Consider the following 22,282-nt stretch of genomic DNA (forward strand, 5'->3'; position numbering starts at 1 on the left):
AAGCTGAGCACATTAATTTTATCTCCATGTGGGTTTAAGACAACACCCAAACAGAAACCCCTGTGCTCTGATTATGGAGAAGCTGTTATCCCTCTTTCAATTAGGCCAGGACTGACAATCTAGGGCTGCCTGGGAGATGCCGGGCTTAGGGCGCCCTGCAGCCAACAGCCACTGGTAGGTGTGGTTTTTTTCTGTTTTGTTCTTCCTGAGGCTGGACACCCACACACCTCATCCCTCCTCCTGCCCTTCTCTGCCCTTCTCTGCTCGTCCTCTCTTCCCAGGGCACATGCTCCCTGGCTCCCACTGCACCTCTCCCCTCCTATCCTGGCCCCTCCCCTCTCCCTCGAGGACCCTTTTGTTTTCCAGACGGAGATTCGCAGGTGATCTCAAAGCACCTTACTGCCGTGGTAGGGCGCAGTAGTCTCTTGATTAATGGGCGAATGGGCCAGACTGCTCCCCATTTTCCAGGAGCACTAAGGATGAGGGAGCTTACTTCAGTCATATTTCCAGAGGAAGGGAGAGTCCCAGTTCAGTTCCTTGGTATCCTAGGTCAGTTTGAGACACATACCTCAGTCCTTGTGCCTTCAGGCTCCTCTCCTGGTTCCAAGGAGGCGGCCCCAGAGTTTTCCTCTCTGGGTTTTCTCAAGATCCACCTACGCCTCTTGCCTGAGTCAGAAAGATAAACTCAGTCTCGTGTGGAATTTTTTCCCTCTGCTCTTAGAGCAAGTGGAAGGCATCAGCAAAGACTCATTATTATCCACCTTAGCAGTCTGTCTTGTGGATTTTTGTGTAGAAAATTGGAAAACCAATGAGAGATCACACTTAACCCACCCCTCCACCCCCTAAAAAAGAAATTAGTTATTTCAGAAAAAACATTGTTTGTGGGTTTCAGAGCAAAATGATCTCGGTAGTTTGAAGCTTCAGATGTGTTCTCCTGATACTTCTCTGTTAAATGTTTTTAGGGATTTCCCTGGTTGTCCAGTGGTTAGGACTCTGTGCTTTCAAAGAAGGGGGCACAGGTTCCAGCTCTGGTCAGGGAACTAAGATCGAACATGCCACATGGTCTGGGGAAAAAAAAAACAACTTTTAATGTCAATCCTAAATTCATACCAAATCTCCAATTTAAATTTATTCACTGCACTTGTTTCCCTGCCTCCTGCATGTCATTTGAAATACTTGTATATGAGTCTATTTCAATAATTATTACATTGTTCCTCACAGAGTTTCATTTAATCCTTTCATTATTAATCAATTATGCCCTATGTAATCAATAATAATTTGGTCTTTTACAGTGTTTTGTCTCATATCTATTTCAAAGCCTAGAGTTTAGCCCATCATATTACAGTACAAAGATTTTGGTGGTTACTCTCATTTTATGCTTGTTCTTGGAATAAGGACAAATGCCTCTCTGTTACATCATGTTAAGCCATTCTTGCCCCTATAAACCCAACACTTCGTCTGGGATAATCAGTCTTACAGGGTTTTATGGTAGTCGGTGCTTTATCATCTGATTTTCATTTTAAATATTTATTCACAGGCAACACTGGCCTATAAAAAAATAAACTTATAGACATAATTATAAAATTGCTACCATAACAATTATTAATGAAGATAAAAACATTTAAGAATAGCAAAGGACATCAGTAAAAAAAAAAAACCAGAAAACAACAAAGTACAGGTTTTGAGGACTCAAAGAGTAAAACTGACACCCTTTCTTCATGTAGGATTGTGGTGAAGAGGCTTGTCTGCAGCTAGAAAACACAGGTTCCGTTTCTCACTCGGTCACCTAGGGGGCTGCAAGTTAGCATGGTTCTTACAATCTGTACTTAGGGACTCCTCCTCTGAAAAATAATAACATCTCAGAGTTGAGTCGATGTTGTTACATACAAAACAATACCACTTATGCAACCAGTTGTTAATGGAAACTATGAATGAGTATTGCTGAATGAAGAACTGTTGTTTAGTCGTTAAGTCCTGTAGGCCGCGAGACTCCTCTTCCATGTGATTTCCCAGGCAAGAATATTGGGGTGGGTTGCCATCTCCTATTCCAGGGGATCTTCCTGACTCAGGGATCGAAGCCGGGTCTCCTGCTTGGCAGGCGAATTCTTTACTACTGAGCCACCTGGGAAGCCCGAGTGAAGAAAAGCAGATTTCAATTGCCATGTCACCAAGTAACACAAAGCTCACATACTCCTGCAATGCCATCTTACTCTGAACACAAACCCTGGGGTCTGGGAGGTGGCAGAGTGGCCTCCAGGGATCTTGCAATAGGGGTCATCTCCTTATCACAGAGTGTAGTTGGAATCTTAGGGAATTTCTTGTTTCTTTATCAGAATGTCACCATTCACCTCAGGGGACACAGGTTAAAACCACTTGATTTCATTCTCAGGCACCTGATCTTCACCAACATCTTGGCCCTCCTTTCTAAAGGACTTCCCCAGATGGTGGCAGCCTTTGGGTTGAGACATTTCCTCAGTGACGCTGGATGTAAACTCATTTTCTACGTTCACAGGGTAGCTGCAGGGGTATCTTTCAGCACCACATGCCTCTTAAGTGTCTTACAGGCCATCATGATCAGCCCCAGGAACTCCACATGGACAAGTCTTAAAGGAAAAGCTCCCAAGTACGCCAGCTTCATTCTTTACCTATGCTGGGTTTTGCACTTGCTTGTAAATACATTTGTGTTCACATGTGTCTGGGAAATGGAGCAGCATGAACACCACAAAGCAAAAAGATGTGGGATACTGCTCTATTACTCGTCTTGATACAATAACATCCACACTATTGGCAGCCTTCTTAAGCCCTCCTAGCACTCTGTCTTTTGGATTCATGATCCTGGCCAGCGGATACATGGTTTTCACCCTGTACAGACATCACCAGCAAGTCCGCCACATTCCTAGGACCAACCGTTCAGCCGGATCCCCACCTGAGACCAGAGCTGCCCAAAGAATCCTTGCCCTGGTGAGCACCTTTCTATCTTTCTACATGCTCTGTACCATTTTTGTGACTTACATGTTGGTTTTCAATCATCCCAGTTGGTGGCTGATTAACATCTCCTCACTAACACGTTCGTGTTTCCCCACTGTCAGTCCCTTTCTTCTCATGAGTCCAGACACCTATGTATCCAGGCTCTGCTCTGCCTGCTGCAGAAGGAATAACCCGGTCCCTAACTGGGTCAGAAAGCTCTAAATTTTCCACTTGTATCCACAGTGTAAAATCCTTTATTCATTCAGTTTTCGCTGTGTCCAGCCCCACAATGAGCTGTCACATCAAAGAGTGGTGAGCAGCAGACTGTCTTCAGAAGTTAAAATCTATTGGTTGGTATAACCACTATGGAGAACGGTATGGAGGTTCCTTAAAAAAACTAAAAATAGAACTGCCATATGATCTACCAAGTCCATCCTGGGCATGTATCTGGAGAAAACCGTAATCTGAAAAGATACATGCGTCCCCATGTTCACAGCGGCACTATTTATAATAGCAAGGACACAAGGCAACCTCAATGTCCAACAGAGGAATGGATAAAGAAGACGTGGTACAATGGAATACTACCCAGTCCTGAAAAAGAACAAAATAATGCCATTACAGCAATATGGAGGGACCTAGAGATTATCATACAAAGTGAAGTTAACTCAGAGAAAGACAAATATCATATATCAATTATATGTGGATTCTTTAAAAAATGAAACAAATGAACTTATTTACAGAACAGAAACAGACTCACAGACGTCAAAAAAAAACTTATGGTTATCAAAGGGGAAGTGTGGCAGAGAGGATAAATTAAGTTTGGGATTAACATATATACACTACTATATATGAAATAGATCATCAACAAGGACCTACTGTATAGCACAGGGAACTCAGTGTTCTGTAATAAGCTCTATGGGAAAAGAATCTGAAAAAGAATGGACATATGTATAACTGAGTGACTTTGCTGTACACCTGAAACTAACACATTGTAAATCAACTATACTCCAATATAAAAAATTAAGAAAAAAAAAAAAAGAGTCTAAGTAACATACACAAAAAATAAAATATATTGAAGACAATGAACTAGTTATTTACTAAGTAAGATGTCATTAATTTCGTTTTCATGAGCTGTTTCAATGTAAGACTTCAGAGACAAGGAATCTGTTGTAAAAAGTGTGGCCTGTGATTATTTGAAGATAATATAAAGTTTCTCTGAGTATGTATATTTCAATCTAACAAAAATTTCCCTACAATTCAGGAGGCAGTGAAATGTGAGAAGAGTTTATGGAAAGAAAGAGCCTTCGGTTTTGATTTACATACCTAGGATGGATCTGGATGGGGGAATAACGTGTCAGACACTGCATTGAAGGGCAGGTTTTTCCCTGGGTCAGGAAGATCCCCTGGAGAAAATAGTAACCCACTCCAGTATTTTCGCCTGGGAAATCCAATGGACAGAGGAGCCTGGAAGGCCACAATTCACTGGGTTGCAAAGAGTTGGACATGACTGAGCACACATACACGGTATTTTACTGTTGACCACACTGGGTTTCCTCTGTGTGCCAATGGACACTTGGTTGTGTCCACCTCTTGGCTACAGTAAATAATGTTGCTGTGAACATGCTTGTACAAATTTCTTTCTGAAAAGTAGCAGAATTTTTGGATCATATGTTAATTCTGTGTTTAATTTTTTGAGGAACTGCATGAGATTTCCACATTAGTTGTACCATTTCACATTCCAACCAGCAGTGATTAAGGTTTAGTTTTACTACATCCTTGCTAACACTTGTTATTAATATTTTATGTTTTTTAGATAATAGTCATCTGAATGGATATGAGGTGGTATCTCATTGTAGAATATTTTAAAGATGGAAATTAACAAGCAAAAATACCAACTGGGAAGACTTCCCTGGTGGTCCACTGGGTAAGACTCTGTGCTCCCAATGCAGGGGCCCAGGCTCAACCCCTGCTCAGGGAACTAGATCCCACATGCCACAACTAAAAATTCCACAACAAAGACTGAAGACACTATGTGCCACAATTAAGACGTGGTGCAGCCAAATAAATATTATAAAGAATAAAAATATCAATTGGATATTGGGATAGAGGCTGAAATATTTTGTTAAATGCTATCTCAGTTAAGTTTGAGGGAAGACAGGAGTCAGTTTGAACTCCCATGTCCTCTATCGGGCTTCCCTGATAGAGGGAAAGAATGCACCCACCAATGCAGGAGTTGAGGTTCAATCCCTGGGTTGGGAAGATCCCCCAGAGAAGGAAATGGCAACCCACTCCAGTATTCTTGCCTGGGAAATCCCATGGACAGAGGAGCCTGGTGGGCTACAATCCATGGGGTTACAAAAGAGCCAGACACTGCTTAGTTACTAAACAACAGTGATCACTGAGCTCCTACTTTGTGCCAGGCAGTGTTCCAAATGCTTAATAGCTACCATTTCACGTGAACCTCGAAACAACCCGGCATTGTTTCTCCTGTCCTCCACTGAGGAAATATATCTATGGTGGAATCTTTACTACTTCTAGAAAAGCAGAGGAGCAGGGTCGGGGCTCAGATGGTGAAGAGATCTGTCTGCAAAGCATGAGACCGGGGTTCGATCCCTGGGTTGGGAAGATCCCCTGAAGAAGGGAATCCCAACCCTCTCCAGTATTCTTGCTTGTAGAAACCCATGGACAGAGGAAGCTGGTGAGCTACAGTCCATGGGGCCACAAAGACTCAGACATGAGCAACTAAGATACACAGACGGGGTGGGGTGTATGGCCTTTTCATTTATATGGATTTTTCTTTAGGCAAAGATCTAAGGGAACAAAGCAGAAGAATAAAAAAGTGGGAGAAATGGACAATTTCTCAATCATACACAAAGATTAGAATATACCCTTATTTGTGATCGCTAGATTTGAGGATCCAAAAAATTTAAAGGGGCTTCAACAATGAACAATATATTCAAGCTTGTGTAACATATGTATGTATATATAATATGTATGTGTGTATATATGAATTTATATATATATGAATTCCCTGGAGGTTCAGTGGTTGAGACTCCTTACTTCCTCTGCAGAGAGCACAGGTTCAATCCATGGTTGGGGAACTAAGATCCCAGATGCCACACAGTGAGGCCAAAAGCAATTTAAAAGAAAAAAAAAAAACAAAAATGGTACCTGGCTTATTTTGAAGTGGCAAAGCATGTAAGCAGTCCCCAGAACTTGGAAACAGCAAGGAAACAAATTTCTCCCAGTTCTGTTAAGATACTCATTTTAGACTTCTGACCTGAACTGGAGGACAATTTGTTTTAATCCACTTAGTTTGTGGTAATTTCTTACAGCCTGATGAAATACAATGTGTATTTTAAGACAAGAAAAAATTTAAACATTAAATATTGTTTGGGCCTCCTCCCTCCCTCCCTAATGTGCAGTGTGCACCTGTGTTATACATGAACCACAGTTCCTCAGGGATGGCCGTGCCTGCCCAACCAACAGAAAAGAACTAGCAACTTAACTTCTTAAAAGAATGGTGTCTTTTCCAAATTCTATACGAGGTCCTGGTGACCTGCTTTGAATGTACTTACCTGGACCATGTATCCTTGGTGAACTTCATGTAAAATATCAGTAGGTCTGGGCTTCTCTGGTGGTCCAGAGGTTAAGAATCCACCTGCCAATGCAAAGGACACGGGTTCAATTCCTGGTCCGGGAAGGTCGCACACACCGCAGGGTAACTAAGCCACCATTACTGGAGCCCGCGTGCCCTACAGCCTGTGCTCCACAACAAGAGAGGCCACCACAACGAGCAGCCTGAAACTAGAGAAAAGCCTTTGTGCAGCAGTGAAAATCCAGAGCAGTCAAAAATAAAATGTTAAAACAATTTTTTAAAATATGTCATTTTGACATACAATCCTTTGTCTCAAAAATGTCTGTGACTGTACCTGGAACTCTTTAACAGTTGGAACAGTTGTCAGAGCTTTTTGAGAATCTACTTCCTGGATTATAATCCGCAGTTTGGCTCGAATAAATTCCCTTTTCTTCTTGATAACTGAATTTTTGTCAGCAAGCTGCACTAGGAAACTACTGAAATGATTACAGATACACAAGTCCAAAGAATCTACAAAAATCTCTAGAATAAGTAAGATCAGTAAATTCTGAGGATACAAGATCAACATTAAAAAATCTGTATTTCTATGTAGTAGCAATTAACACATGGAGACAAATTAAAAATAACATGTCCAATTATTCAAAAAGTATAGAAAAGGGCTAAACAAAGTGTTGACAGGATTTTGATGCTGATATTTATAAAATACTGGTGAAAGAAACCAAAGAACAGACAAATAAAGACATACAACAGCCATTTATTGGAAGGCGTAACACAGAAACGCTGTCAAATGATTGCAAACTGATAAGACATTTTCTATCAAGTTATTTGGTAGAAACAAACAGGATTTTTCTAAAACTTACATGGAAAGAACTAGAATAGCAAAAACATCTGAAGAAGAATAAATTGTTTGGAGTCACTCTCATTCAAGACTTCTAACATGGTAAAAAGTAATCAAGACTGTGATGTCTGTGGAGTAAGACATACGGGTCAAAGAAACAAAACAGAAAACCCAGAAGCAGCCCCCACACAAGTACTTCCAACTGAGTCTGACAAGGTACCAAGGAAACCAGATGGATAAAGAATTTGAAAAATGATACCCTAGCAACTGATTTCCCATACTAGGGAAAAAAATATGAAAGAACCTCCACCAAAACTTCACATTTGTACAAATATTAATTTAAAATTGGTCATAGCTTTAAACATGAAATGTAAAACTGTCATACTTTACACTGTAAGAGATTCAGAAAGAAAACCATAGGATAATATCCTCAGGACCTATCTAAGTTTGAACATATTTTTTTCTGCAGTCTGAAATACTTCAGATTAAATTTGAGACTTAGTCATTCCTCACGTGAATGCTCTGAGGCAGATTGTTATGAAAAGTCATGAAGAAATTTAAAATATTCATTATGTTTATAAGGTTTCTTTCCATTAATGAATTCTTTGGTGAATTCTGATGGGATACTGTTGCTGAAAGGCCTTTCCACACTCAGTAAGTCTGGCTGGTTTCTCCCTAGTTTAAATACTCTCAGGACATCAAAGGCATGAACGCTTAATAAGAACCCTTCCCATATTCATTCCATTTGTAAGGCTGCTCTCCAGTAGGAATGTCATGATGTTCTTTAATTTTGATTTTTATACACACATTACATTTTTGTGGCTTCATCAAAGGTGTATGATTCTGGATATCTAGTGAGCTATGAATCTGTTTAAGTCCTCTGTCCTATATGTTATATTGATATAATTTCTCTTTAGTATGGACTCTCTGGTGTCAATTTATGCTAGAACTTACAATAAGTGCTTTGTGACGCTCATCACATTGGTCAGCTTACTCCCTAGCATGAATTCTCCGATGACTCACGAGGCTTGAGTTTTGAGTGAAGACCTTGCCACACTCGTCACATTTGTAAGGTTTCTCTCCAGTGTGGATTTTCTTATGTCTATTGAAGTTTGAACAGTGAATAAAGGATTTGCCACACTGATCACATTTGTAGGGTTTCTCTCCGGTATGAATTCTGCGATGACTGGGAAGGCTTGAACTCTGACTGAAGACCTTGCCACATTCATTACATTTGTAAGGTTTCTCTCTAGTGTGGGTTACCTGATGATAAATCAGACTCGAATACACACCAAATGCTTTGCCACACTCATTACACTGGTAGGGTTTCTCCCCAGTGTGAATTCTCCGGTGACTTACGAGGCTGGAGTTCTGAGTGAAAACCTTGCCACACTCATCACACTTGTAAGGCTTCTCTCCAGTGTGCATGACCTGATGTCTGGTGAGATGCGAGCTCTGGTTAAAAGCTTTGCCACACTGATCACATTTGTAGGGTTTCTCTCCGGTATGGATTCTGCGATGATTGGTAAGGCTTGAACTCTGACTGAAGACTTTGTCGCATTCATTACATTTGTAAGGTTTCTCTCTAGTGTGGACGACCTGGTGATAAATAAGACTTGAAAGCACACTGAAGGCTTTGTCACACTCATTGCACTGGTAAGGTCTCTCTCCGGTATGGATTCTGCGGTGGCGTACAAGGTGTGAACTGTAACTGAAGCCCTTACCACACTCTTCACACTTGTGATGCTTCCCTCTCGTGTGGATTCTTTGATGTCGAGTGAGATGTGAGTTCTGATGAAAGGCTTTGCCACACAGGTTACACATGTGAGGCTTCACCCCTCCATGGGTCATCTGATGGCTGGGGCTCTGGGAGCCGTCATGAACTGCTTTGTCATCCTGGCTGCGTCTGTAAGGGTCTTCTCGAACGTGTGCTTTCTGGTCTTGTATGAGTAGTGGAGAATGCCAGAAACTGATCCCATATCCATTAGAAACGTTGATTTGGACAGGAGGAACAATTCTTGGAAGTACTGAAAAGGAGGCTCCTGTGTTGTCAGCCTTCTCAACCTGATGATACACATAAAACTGCCCTTCGGCTGGGAAGACAGGCAGTCCAGTCAGATATGACGGAAAGCTTACTGCCAGCCTGCTTTCAATTGGCTTGTTTCCTTCGTCTCTTCGACAAGTGAGATTTTTTGGATGGGTGGCAGGCATGCCCTTCTGATTACTTTTGTCACTTTCCCTCGGGTACACATTTTTCTGGATTTTCCGGCAGCCGTGGTCCTTGGTGTCATGGCTTTTGTGTCTTTCTGACAACACTGTCTGCAGGATCCCTCCTGTGTGACCACTTTGTTTTGGTGCTGATCCCTTCAACACACGTTTAGGAGAGGTATCTGCAAGACAAACAGAGTTGCATGTCTCCTGTTAATTATAGCTGGGAAAGAAATATTTCACATGGAAGAACACGGTATTATACTGAAAGGACTACATGCTTTGGACAGATAAGAAATGGTACAACCATGATCTTTCCTTTTTGGGAACACACCAGGAATATTGACAGGAGGTACACACAAATATTGTTTGATTCTACTTATATGAGTCAAATAGTCAAAGTTACAGAGTCAGAAACTCTTTCCAGTTACAGAGTCCCTGGTAAGATGCCAGGGACGGGGTGTATTGGGGGCAGGAGGTGTGGCGAGGGGGAATGGGGATTTAATGTCTAATGTGGACAGAGTTTCACTTTAGGAAAGTGAAAAATTTGGGAGATGGATGATGGTGAGCGTCACAAAATGCCGTGAATGTACTTAGTGCCACTGAACTGCACAGCTGTGTGCGTGCGTGCCAGGTCACTTCAGTCGTGTCTGACTCTTTGTGACCCTGTGGACTATGACCCACCAGGCTCCTTTGTCTATGGGATTTTCCAGGCAAGAATACTGTGTGTGTTGCCATGCCCTCCTCCAGGGGATCTTCCCAACCCAGGGACCAAAGCTGTCTTACTTCTTCTGCAGTGGCAGCCTGGTTCTGGACCATGAGCGCCACCTGGGCAGCTTGAACCGCACAGTTAAACATGGTTAAGATAGTATGGTTTATGTTCTGCGACTTCTACCACAATTTAAAGAAGTGAAAGAAAAAAAAAAAGGGTGATTACATGTAATTCAAATTAATTTTAGGGAAGCCTACTTTAAATAATCAATGGCTGAAAACCTCAGCGTGCAAACCTACGTTAGTCCTGACAGGGGTATTTGGCATCATGACCTAAACCCACATATTACTTCACAGAAAACATAGCTGCTTCATATTTGAAGAAAGAACAATATTACACAGTAACAATCTTACTGCTCTCCGGGCAAGAATACTGGAGTGGGTAACCATTCCCTTCTCCAGGGGATCTTCCCCACTCAAGGACTGAACTCAGGTCTGCTGCATTGCAAGAAGATTCTTTACTATCTGAGCCACCAGGGAAGCCCATATTATATATGTTTACTATATATTTAATGTACAGTAATAATGCTAAAGCACAGTACTCTAATGGTAAATAAGCCACAACAAATTTAATTAGTGAGTAATATAAGTAAATGGCACTTTAGAATTGGAAAACCGTATCTGCCCTGTGGAAATGAGGAAGAATTTAATAAAATGTTATAAAAATAAAATAATTCTCTGAATGCCACTTATAAAACCATATTCACTTAGAATGGCCATTCTGCCACATGAACAAGTGCTGTGAGTCAGTTATACCGTGAAATACATCCTGAAAAATCATTATCTATAAGTTATAGTGAAGATTAGTAAACAGTGATAAACCATAACGGAAAAGAACATGAAAAAGAATGCATATAGCTGTATAACTGAATCACTCTGATGAACAGCAGAAATTAACACAACATTGTAAATCAAGTACACGAAAATTAATAGAGAGAATTTAAAAAAGAGAAGAAGACTGGAGAGTAGGGAGCAAAGGGCATGTGGGCAGTGTTTGTACGTGCCAATCTGTGGGAAGATAAACGTACTTGGGCACATAAAACATTGACCCGGGAAGAAAAGAGAAACTGACTTAGCAAGTAGTATGATACTGTCCTTTCTTAACTGTATGACATGGGGCCAAAAGGAAGAGATTTAAAAGATAGGGAGTGTGATGAAGAGGGAAGAAACCAGGCCAAGAAACACAGACTAGAATAACTGCTGCCAGGGACTGGGGGTGACAGAAATGAGGAGGGGTTGATAAAAGGGCTCACAATTTCCATCATAAGATGAACAAGCTCTGAGGATTTCACATATAACACGATGATGACAGTGAATAATATTAATACTATAAAACTGAAATGTGCTGAGAGTGCAGAACTTAAGTGTTCTCACCAAAACAAAAAATAAAAGTAACATGTGAGGTAATTTATGTGTTAAGTAACTTCATGGAAACCCATTCACAATGTACATGTATATTAAGTCACTGTGTTGTACAATTTAAATATACTATAACTTTATTTGACTATACCTCAAGAAAGCTAAAAAACCATTACATGGGACTTCCCTGGTGGTCTAGTGGTTGATTTTCAACTCCCAATGCCGGGGGCCTGGGTTCGATTCCTGGTCGGAGAACTAAGTTCCTGCATGCCACAAAACACAGCTTCCCCCGGCCACAATCCAAAAATTCATCCACTGGCTGCCTGATTTTGAATGCACAGGGCATTGTATATAATATACAGACACCTAGCTATCTTCCAGGAATTTCTGAATCAAAAGCTCAGGGGTAGAAAAGAAGGAACTGGATACTTTTTATTTGTTATAAGGTTTGATGCATATTTGAGCTCTGGAATCACCCTCGACCATGAAATGGGAAGGTCATATGAAGAAAGGACAAGTTCAAAGTCCTGCTGCATTAGGAAGCTTTTCATGTCTGAGTCAACAGGGCTCTGAGCTCAGTCAGGCAATGCAGGCGCCCCCAAGAGGCACAGGAGGGAAAATGCAGAGCTACCCACGGGCAGATTCCAACTTCTGGAGGGAAGTGATCCTCACCCACAGAGAGCAGGTTTCTGAGGGTCTCCACCATCACTTCTCTGTACAAGGCCCTCTGAGGAAGGTCCAGGCATTCCCACTCCTCGGGAGTGAATTCAATGGCCACATCTTTGAATGTCAACCGTCCCTGAAACAAAAACACATTTCACCAACGGGCCCACCAGGAGAGTCTTATTTTCATACAAAATGAGAAAAGGAGAGAGATGTAAGGATTGATTTTGACTACAGTGAGTGTGGTTACAGATTCACTGAAGGTACTTTTGAGCAAGTTATGTGTCTCTGATTTTGGTTTATTATACTTTTCCACGAAATGTTATAACAGCCTCTAAATCACTATATATTTCCCATTTTTCTGGACAATACAAGAAACACACACAAACAATCAACACAGGATTATCTGTATAGAAATGTGAGACAGTATGTTCCACATACCAAGTAATATTCAATGTTAAGAGGAAGTAGAGCAGCAATGAAATCTTTAGAGATGACAGTGTCTATAATGACTTTAAAGAAACTGTGATGACAGCAACAGGGATCTCATAAAGTGTTTGAACACTTCTCAGGTGCTATGCATTCCTCTAAATGCTTTGCGTGTACTAACTTGTATAACAACATAATAGCAAATTTAAAAAGATCTGAAAAGAATCTAAAAAAAATGGATATTTGTGTATGTATAACTGACTCAATTTTCTGCACACCCAAAACTAACACAATATTGTATATTAACTATCCTCCAATAAAATTAAAATATCAAAATAAATAGATAAGCAAGTAAATAAATAAATAAATGAAAGACAAAACAGAAACAGACTCACAGACATAGAAAACAGCTTAGAGTTACCAAAGGGAAAATGTGGCATGGGCAGGGGGTGGAACTGGGTGTGTATACACACTGCTGCTGCTGCTGCTAAGTCGCTTCAGTCGTGTCCGACTCTGTGTGACCCCATAGACGGCAGCCCACCAGGCTCCCCCATCCCTGGGATTCTCCAGGCAAGAATAATGGAGTGGGTTGCCATTTCCTTCTCCAGTGTATGAAAGTGAAAAGTGAAAGTGAAGTCGCTCAGTCGTGTTTGATTCCTAGCGACCCCATGGACTACAGCCCACCAGGCTCCTCCATCCATGGGATTTTCCAGGCCAGAGTACTGGAGTGGGGTGCCATCGCCTTCTCTGACACACACTACTATGTATACAATAGATAAACAACAAGGACCTACTGCATAGCACAAGCAACTCTGCTGAATACTCTGAAATAAGCTAAATGGGAAAAGAATAGACACATGTGTATGTGTAACTGAATCACTTTGCTGTATACCTGAAGCTAACACAACACTGCTATTCAACTATACGCCAATATAAAATAATTAAAAACAATTTTTTTTTTTAAAGATCTAGTCCCATACATCTGAAGGCAGTGACAGTGGTATCACAGACATTCTAAGAAATCTGCCTCGGGTCAAACAGCTAAAGATGGTAGAGCAAGCATATAAATCCAGGTGTTTAGGTTCTAGAATTAAATGTAAAAAACTTAAGTCATATAAAACCACCAAAGGTACATTGACAGAAGGTTTCTTGAGCAAACTTGAAACAAGTTCAAGGTTAACAACCTAGAATCGCATAAAATGTCATCATGCATACATGCAGAAATACATTAATTACTCTTATTTAACTCATGAATGTCACTGTGTGGAAAAATTTTAAGACAATGAAAAATATATAAGATATAATTTCACAGCTCAATACCATATAACTTATATAGACATAATGATATGTATTTTATAAAAACCACAGTCTTGCACACCTGTGCATTCATGCACACATGTATATGCACTTAAATTTACTGAAATAAAAGGAATTGTCTCTCTATGACCACAATGGAGCCTTTTCAAGTTTCTTCATCACTGAGTCATGAGGATCTAAGTGGAGACAACAGGCCCTGAGGGAAGGCCCCACGTGAGTGTGCGTGTACAGGAGTCAGACAGGATACTCCAGAGTCAGACAAGATTTGTGAGTCCAGAGAAGGGCATTTCAGGAAGGACAGGTGGTGAATCAACTGAGAATATGACTTTACCTGAGAAAGAGCCATTACCTGTTCCTTCCTCTTCCTCCTCGTCTGGGTTTTTCCCTCAGGCATCGTGAGACTTTGGAAGTCAGCCTTGAAAGTGGAAAACATGTTATTTAATGCTTAGAGCCAACATACCCTCTTCCTGAGCCCCAATGACATACACAGGGAAGACCTCACCGTGTGGAACAGACAGTCCTCTGTGCCCACTGTTTCAGGAGTGACGCAGGACGGTCAACTCCCACACAGAGGCCAACACGGGACTTTCCCACACTTTCCCTCGGATCACAGTGCCCTCCTGGTGAGGCCTCATGTACACAGCAGCAGGGGGCACCTCCGCTGACCCCACGATGCCCTTCAGGTCACACAGTCCCACTCAGAGCAGAGTGCCCTCCCCTCCCCCAGGGCCTGATCTCAGTCTCAGAAGTGGAGGCTAAGAGCCCTGGTGCTCAATGCAGGATCCAGATTGGAATCATCTGCGGCTCTGTGCACATTTCTGGTTTCCTAGGTGGCACGAGTGGTAAAGAACCTGCCTGCCAATGCAGGAGACTTCAGAGATGCGGGTTTGACCTTGGATCGGGAAGATCTCCTGGAGAAGGAAATGGCAACCCACTCCAGTATTCTTGCCTGGAAAATCCCATGGACAGAGAAGCCTGGTGGGTTACACTCCTTGGGGTCTCCAAGAGTCAGATACGACTGAGGTGACTTGGTATGCACACACACAAACATTTCTGTGGCTAGGCCCCACACAACTGTTTAAGGAGAGTCTCTGATGGGAAAAGGGGCACAAACCTGTCTATGCAAAATGCTTCATGGACCTAACATGAAGGTGGGTTGTACACCACTCAGAGGCACACCCAGCACAGCCCCACGTTCTGTCTCTCTCTGACCCGTGGTGAACTGCTGTCACCAGGAACCAGCCACTGAAGGGGAAGGAGCAGAAGAAAACACACCAAGCAGGCCTTATAGAACAGAGGTGGGGATGAGGGCGGGGCTGGCATGGGGCTGGCATGGGCACGGGGAGCTCAGAGATGGCTGCACTCAGAAGGTGATGTCAGAACAAAGACCTGGGGGAGGAAGCCATCTACATCTGCTGGGGCAGAGAGTTCTAGGCAGAGGGACATTCCCTTAAGGACCCTGAGCCGGTAGCAAACTTGGGGCTGGAAGGGGAAAGAGAGCTGTGCCTCTGGAGCAGGGGAAGGGGAGGGGGAGACAGGAGTGGTGGCCAGAGAGGCACGGGGTGGGGAAGCCAAAGAGGAAGGACCAAACATTCTTCTCCCATGACTTAAGAAAATTTTGAAAACTATGTGTTCCTTCTTTCACTTTAAGTAAACATCTAATCTTTGCTTTACCTTATACAGTAAAACATTTACAAATTATGGAGTATGTATTTCAAAGCATGCTGAGATATTCACCTAAGCCCTGGAAAGTACAGGGTTGCCCTTAAGCAACATGAAGGAGGGCGGCAGGGGGAACAGGACTGGAAGCGGTCAGGACCAGTTCTGGACAAGTTAAGGTGGAGACGCCTGTGGGTCATCCCAGCAGAGATACTTAGGAGACAGCCGGACGCAGGACTGACAGTTTAGGGCAGAAGTCTGGATGGAAAGGATAAACTGGGAGACAAGTAGGTGGGGTTGAAAGCCATTTGATGAGATGATGAGGAAAGGCAGCGGGTGTAGACAGAGAAGAGGTTCATGGACTAAGCCTTGGGATGCTCCCCTATTCAGAGACCAGGGAGTTCAGGAATTCATCAGATGAAACTAAGAAGTGAACAGGGAGGGGAGAAGAAAATAAAACAAATAGGCAGATAGGCTTGTAGAGGTTAGTCAGACATCCTCAAAACCAAGGTCTCAAGGAAGAGGGAGTGATGACCGGTGGCACCTGCGGCTGACGGGAAAAGCAAATGTGCTCAGGAAGTTAAATACTGGCCTTAGAAACGAGGTGCTGCTGGGAAGGTAAACTGGTGAAGCCACTATGGAAAACAGTAGGGAGGTTCCTCAAAACACCAAAAATAGAGCTACCATATGACCCAGCAACCCCACCCTTGAGCATATATTCAGATAAATCTACAAGACATGGAAGCAGCCTAAATGTCCATTGACAGAGAAATGAGTAAAGAAGATGGAATACTTAGTAATATTACTCAGGCATAAAAAAGAATGAAGCGATACCATTTGCAATAACATGGATGGACCTAGAGATGATCATACTAAGTGAAATAAGCCACAAAGAGAAAGCACAGGCAACTATATTCAACATCCTATGTTAAACCATAATGGAAAAGAATATGAAAAGAATGTATATATGTGAAAGTGAAAGTGTTAGCTGCTCAGTTGCATCCAACTCTTTGCAACCCCATGGACTGTAGCCCACCAGGCTCCTCTGTCCATGGAATTCTCGAGGCAAGAATACGGAGTGGATAGCCATTCCCTTCTCCAGGGGATCTTCCTAACCCAGGGATCAAACTTCCGGGAAGCCTCTGCCTCAGATGGTTAAGAATCTGCCTGCGATGCAGAAGATGCCACAGGTTCGATCCCTGGGTGGGGAAGATACCCTGGAGGATGGCATGCAATCCACTCCAGTATCCTGAGTGGGTTGGATCACTTTGCTGTACAGCAGAAATTAACACAACATTGTAATTATAATTCAATAAAATAATTTTTTAAGCAGAGGGGTCTGTGACTCTGAAAAAGAAAGTGTCAGTGCGTGTAGGGAGCATGTGACCAGTAGACAGTAATTCCCACTCCCCTGGCAGCGAGGAAGTTAGGCTGTGTCTTTCCAACGAGAGTCCCACCTAGTGATGATCACACTAAGGGAAGTAAGCCAGACACAGAAAGACAAACATTGCATGATACGACTTATATGTGGTATCTTAAAGAAAGACGGACACAGATGAGCTTATTTACAAAACAGAAATAGACCCACACAGAAAACAAACTTACGGCTACCAAAGGGGAAAGGAGGGGGTAGAAATAAATTAGGAGTTTGGGATTAAAATATTCATTACTATAAATAAAATATAACCAACAAGGACCCACCGTATAACACAGGAAACTCCACTCAATATTTTGTAATAACTTATAAGGGAAAAGAATCTAAAAAAGAATATATATATATATATCTGAGTCACTGTGCTATACACTTGAAATTGGGGCATCCCTGGTGGCTCAGAGGTCAAGAACCTGCCTGTCAATGAAGGAGACCTGCAGAAGATACGTGTTTGGCCCCTGGGTGGGGGAGATCGCTTGCAGGAGGAAACGACAACCCATTCCAATATTCTTGCCTGAAAAATCCCATGGACAGAAGAGCCTGGCAGGCAGTTCATGAGCTTGCAAAGAGTCGGACACAACTGAGAGACCAGATGACAACAACAACACTTGAAGTTAACACAACAACGTAAATCAATTATAGTTAAACGAAAAAAAAAAAGTCCCCAGGAGGAGCCTTTCTGCTGCAGGTGTTCTGCTGTGGCGTCACTGCCCTCTGATTCTTCAGAGATCTTTCCCTCCGACACGACTCTCTTCTGGTGTTTTGCCTCCAGGCCCACTCCCAGCAAGTTCTCCCTAGTGAAAACCAACTGCTGGTTGAGCTGTTTGAAGGGCCCCACTGATCCACTTCTAGAATCAGATGCTCTTACAAACTCCCATGGGGTCCCCACACACTCCCCAGATACTCTGTGATAAACCTCCCGCCTGTGACAAAATGCCACAAACCCCAGCAATTCATGAATTCACAATGAGCCCAGCGCAGGCCTTGGTTCCAACATCGTAGGATGTCTTTTCACTCAGCCTAATTCCACTTCATTCCTCAAGTGTGACCATGAATTTCCCAATTAAACCCACACTTGCAAATCTCAGTCTCTGCATCTGTGTCCCAGGGAACTTGAGCTAAGATAATAGCACCCCAAGACGCAGCCCCATAACCACCCATTAACCCATCTGCAGGTGTTCTAGGCAGACCTTAGACTGCCTTTCCAATGGTTCTACACTTGCTCTAGAACCCTTGATGTAATTCCTTGGCAGTTCAGTGTGAGGACTCAGCGCTTTCACTGCAGGGTGTATGGGTTCGATCCCTGGTGGGGAACTAAGATCCTGCAAAATGGACAGTGCGGCCACAATCAAACAGCACCATGTAGAACAAGTCATTGTGTGCTCTCCTTCTGATCTCCCTAACCTTCTACCCCACATTAGGAAAAGGGAAAAGGGTGACCGATAACCAGCTGAGTCAAATCATTGCCTCCTAGCTGAATAGGGACTGCAAATGTAAGTTATCCTATGATACAAATAATTACAAAAATGTACAAGCCCTTTAGAAAGGAGTTTTGCAAATGTCATCTTCACGTGCCTAATTTAACCAGATCTTGAATGCATTCTATGAGAAGTGAAGTGAGTCACTCAGTCATGTCCGACTCTTTGCGACCCCAAGGACTATAGTCCATGGAATTCTCCAGGCCAGAATACTGGAGTGGGTAGCCTTTCCCTTCTCCAGGGGAGCTTCCCAAGCCAGAGGTTGAACCCAAGTTTCCCACATTGCAGGTGGATTCTTTACAGCTGAGCCACGAGAAAGCCACACCCAAATATCTCATCCCCTCTTCATCCATCTCCAGTCAACTCAGCACTCCTCTGGCTCCTCTTTCCACGGCTCCCAGTTCCCCTCTCATTTTCTACTGGCTTTTCCGTGTTTTCCTCCCAGGTTTCTGCTGATTTTGGTCTCCTCCCCTGTCTGCTTGTTCCTCCTCTCAGCCTTGTTCTGCTCCACTCTGGGGATTTGTTTCCAGTCCTGTTGTTTTTTTCTCCCCAATCTCCCTGATTGCCTCACATCTTCATGGATTTCTGCCTGTTTCTTCCCCCACCTTTGCTCTCTGCTGTGTTCACCCTTTTCCTGTTATACCTGCCTCATCCTCACCCTCTGCCCTGCCAGGCTCACCCTGCTTTCTCCCTGCTTTTTTCTCCTTCTGCCCCTCTCGTCTCCCATTGTCCCTTCTTTCTGTACCAGCTCAAAGTTGCTCTGTCTGCCCACTCTCTTACCTTTTTCCCCCACTCTAGGTAAAGTGCTCTTCTTGCGGATCAGGGGCCTCCTCTCCCTGTTTTGCTTCCCTTCATCTCCCTGGAGAATCCCCCCACCGCAACCTTACTCTAAATAATCTGGATCTTCCTTTCTCCCCCTGCTACTTACTTAATTTATTCTTTCACTCGGGTGAAACAGAACAAAGAAAGTTTCTAAAATGTGGAGTCTGGAGGTTTTCAGGGAAAGGCCTCAGGCACTACCACTGGGATTCAATTACAGGGATTTTCCCTGGTGGTCCAGTGGTTAAGAATCCCCCTTGCAAGATAAAGGGTGACAAGGGTTCGATACCTGGTGTGGGAACTAACACTCCACACACCCTAGAGCAAGGAAGCTCACAATCACAGCAAAGATTCCCAGTGCTTCAACACCCAATGCAGCCAAATAAACAAATATTTCAAAACAGAAAAAGATATTGAGCACTTGGGGCGAGGGCAGTAAAAAAAAGAATTACAAATGCCAAGAAGACAATTACAAACCCCAACAGGAATTATCCTCCCTGCCCAGGAGCCCAGCCAATGGGAAACACCTTGGCTATGTTTCCAAACTCTCCACTTCCCTCCAAAGTACTTTTGTTCAAAACAGCTACTCCCCACTTTCCCCTTTTTCTCTATAAAGCAATTCCTCATCATGGCTTGTCGGTCTTGTCTATGGTTTTCTGCTACTGTTTGCCTGTCCTGTATTGCAATTTCTTAATAAACCCATTCTACTGGTAAAACAACTGGCTGTTTTATTTTTTAGGACAATAACGGTTTGTTAGGACTTCCCTGGTGGCTCAGATGGTAAAGCATCTGCCTACAATGTGGGAGATCTGGCTTCAATCCCTGGGTCAGGAAAATTCTCTGGAGAAGGAAATGGCAACCCACTCCAGTACTCTTGCCTAGAAAATCCCATGGCCAGAAGAGCCTGGTAGGCTAGAGTCCATGAGGTCGCAAAGAGTCAGACACGACTAAGTAACTAAACTTCATCTATCCTTCACTGTGGCATCTGTGAATGGTTCCCCTTCAGTTTCCTTTCCTCATTTTCCTAATTCTCTCAGTGGGTCAGTCCCAGGTATGAGATGTGTGGATGAAGAATGTCGCCAGCCTTATCTAAACAAAGAATGTTGCAAGAGCCACTGCAGCCACCCCAACTGTGCACTCTGAGGGAATTCAGGATGGAGAAAAGCCATAGATACTATGATAAGGTGCATACCAAAGGAATGACTTCAATGTACCCAAACGCTAACATTTTCCTATGCATAGAAAAGTACTAAACTCATTAGCTTGAGATGTCCGGTTTCCTTAAATTAACTCATCTTTTGATGTTCCAACTACTTGTTTTTTGTTTTTGTTGCTGCAAAATTCCTATATACCCTGGTTCCTCCCTTACTTCTTGAGATGTGGGAGGCTGTCTTACAGGCTTAAGTCCTCAGTTTTATCTGCCAAATAAAACACCATTTTCAACTTCTACGTGGTGCATTCCCGTCCCCGATTGTTTTCAGCCCTGTCTGACTTTTTTGTGACCCCCATGGACTGTAGCCCGCCAGGCTCCTCTGTCCATGGGATTTCGCAGGCAAGAATACTGGAGTGGGTTGCCATTTCCTTCTCCAGGGGATCTTGTCGACCCAGGGATCCACCCACGTCTCCTGTTTGGAAAGCGGCTTTTTTTTTTTTTTTTTGCCACTGAGCCATTAGGGAAGCCCTGGAATTAGTTACCTATTAATTTCACATTAATAAGACACATTATTCAGTGGGGTAGAATTTCGGACAGAAAAATCATGGGTGTCTCAAGACAGGGTCTTTTTGACCTCCTTCCCCAACGCAAGATAAGGAGAGGCGGTGACTAACACGGGGAGGCCTGGGGATGGGTACGACTCTGCTGAGGAGTGCGAAGTGAAGGGACGTGTGTCTCGGGAACGCAGCAGACTCTCCAGGTCCCCAGCGTCACAAAGATGACGCGCCCTCTCTTGCACCCGGGCAGCTGGCGCTGTCCTCCAGTGGTCGAGAGGGCGAGGTTGAGAGGCGAGCAGCGCACGGGTGGCAGCTCGCGGATTTCAAAAAGACGGAGAAGCGGCACCCCACCCCTACCCCCTCTCAAGGCGAAGTCCGTATTTACTTCGGGTGGAGGATGAGTGCTGGAACGTTAAGAGTCGTACTGACCCTCAGACCCAGGTATGGAGGATAGCGTACCGCAAAGCGCAGGTTTAAACAAGAAAGATGAAACTCACGCTCCGGTAGGGCGACCTTCGGTCCGCGATAACCGCTTCCGGGTCTGCCGGAAACTGCACAGGGGAACGAAGGGAAGAGGCGGGGCAACCCGGAGGCGGGGCAATTCGGGGGTGGGGCCTGGGCTGGGCGGGAACGTGGAGGCGTGGAAAGAGGCATAATTGGACAGGGCCAGGCAGGGGTGGGGCCAGGGCTTCCCCTCTCAATTCCTCTGCGTTGTCAGAGCTTGGAAGGGCTTGGCTGTTTCTTCTGTGCGTGTCTCTTGGTTTCGTTTTTTTGTTTTTTGTTTTTTGTTTTTAAACGATACATGACTTTATTTACACAACTGAAATTATTCTGAAGGAGATCAGCCCTGGGATTTCTTTGGAAGGAATGATGCTAAAGCTGAAACTCCAGTACTTTGGCCACCTCATGCGAAGAGTTGACTCATTGGAAAAGACTCTGATGCTGGGAGGGATTGGGGGCAGGAGAAGGGGACGACAGAGGATGAGATGGCTGGATGGCATCACTGACTCGATGGACGTGAGTCTGAGTGAACT

General features: G+C 43.5%; 1 protein-coding gene across 5 annotated transcripts; it reads right to left on the reverse strand.

Moving 5' to 3' along the window:
- Positions 1-1,030: 1,030 nt before the first annotated feature.
- LOC120871987 (zinc finger protein 501-like) lies at positions 1,031-21,795 on the reverse strand. 5 transcript variants are annotated; one of them, XR_005723144.1, is made up of 6 exons: positions 21,746-21,795; positions 14,500-14,565; positions 12,414-12,540; positions 8,358-9,793; positions 6,546-6,628; positions 1,031-1,064 (listed from the first exon to the last, which is right to left on the reverse strand). XR_005723144.1 is itself a non-coding variant. In XM_040252101.1 (5 exons), exons 2-4 carry the CDS (start codon positions 14,542-14,544, stop codon positions 8,394-8,396), a joined length of 1,572 nt encoding a protein of 523 aa, XP_040108035.1. In that variant the 5' UTR covers positions 14,545-14,565; positions 21,746-21,795; the 3' UTR covers positions 6,066-6,628; positions 8,358-8,393. The 5 variants fall into 5 exon arrangements, 4 of the variants coding, with proteins under 4 accessions (XP_040108035.1, XP_040108032.1, XP_040108033.1 ...); XM_040252101.1 differs by lacking the exon at positions 1,031-1,064 and having other exon boundaries at positions 6,066-6,628; XM_040252098.1 differs by lacking the exons at positions 1,031-1,064; positions 6,546-6,628 and having other exon boundaries at positions 7,300-9,793.
- Between the last annotated feature and the right edge of the window lie 487 nt (positions 21,796-22,282).

The sequence above is a fragment of the Oryx dammah genome, unplaced genomic scaffold (genome assembly GCF_014754425.2).
Source record: "Oryx dammah isolate SB20612 unplaced genomic scaffold, SCBI_Odam_1.1 HiC_scaffold_13, whole genome shotgun sequence".
Lineage (NCBI taxonomy): Eukaryota > Metazoa > Chordata > Mammalia > Artiodactyla > Bovidae > Oryx > Oryx dammah.

Bases quoted from the DNA above. Each gene is read 5' to 3' on its own strand.
- LOC120871987 (XM_040252101.1), bottom strand. From the start codon at position 14,544: ATGCCTGAGGGAAAAACCCAGACGAGGAGGAAGAGGAAGGAACAG. The intron at 12,541-14,499 runs GTAATGGCTCTT...TTTTTGTTTCAG, and splicing joins GGAGGAAGAGGAAGGAACAG to GGACGGTTGACATTCAAAGA. The intron at 9,794-12,413 runs GTGAGGATCACT...TTTGTCTTGCAG, and splicing joins CAGAAACCTGCTCTCTGTGG to ATACCTCTCCTAAACGTGTG.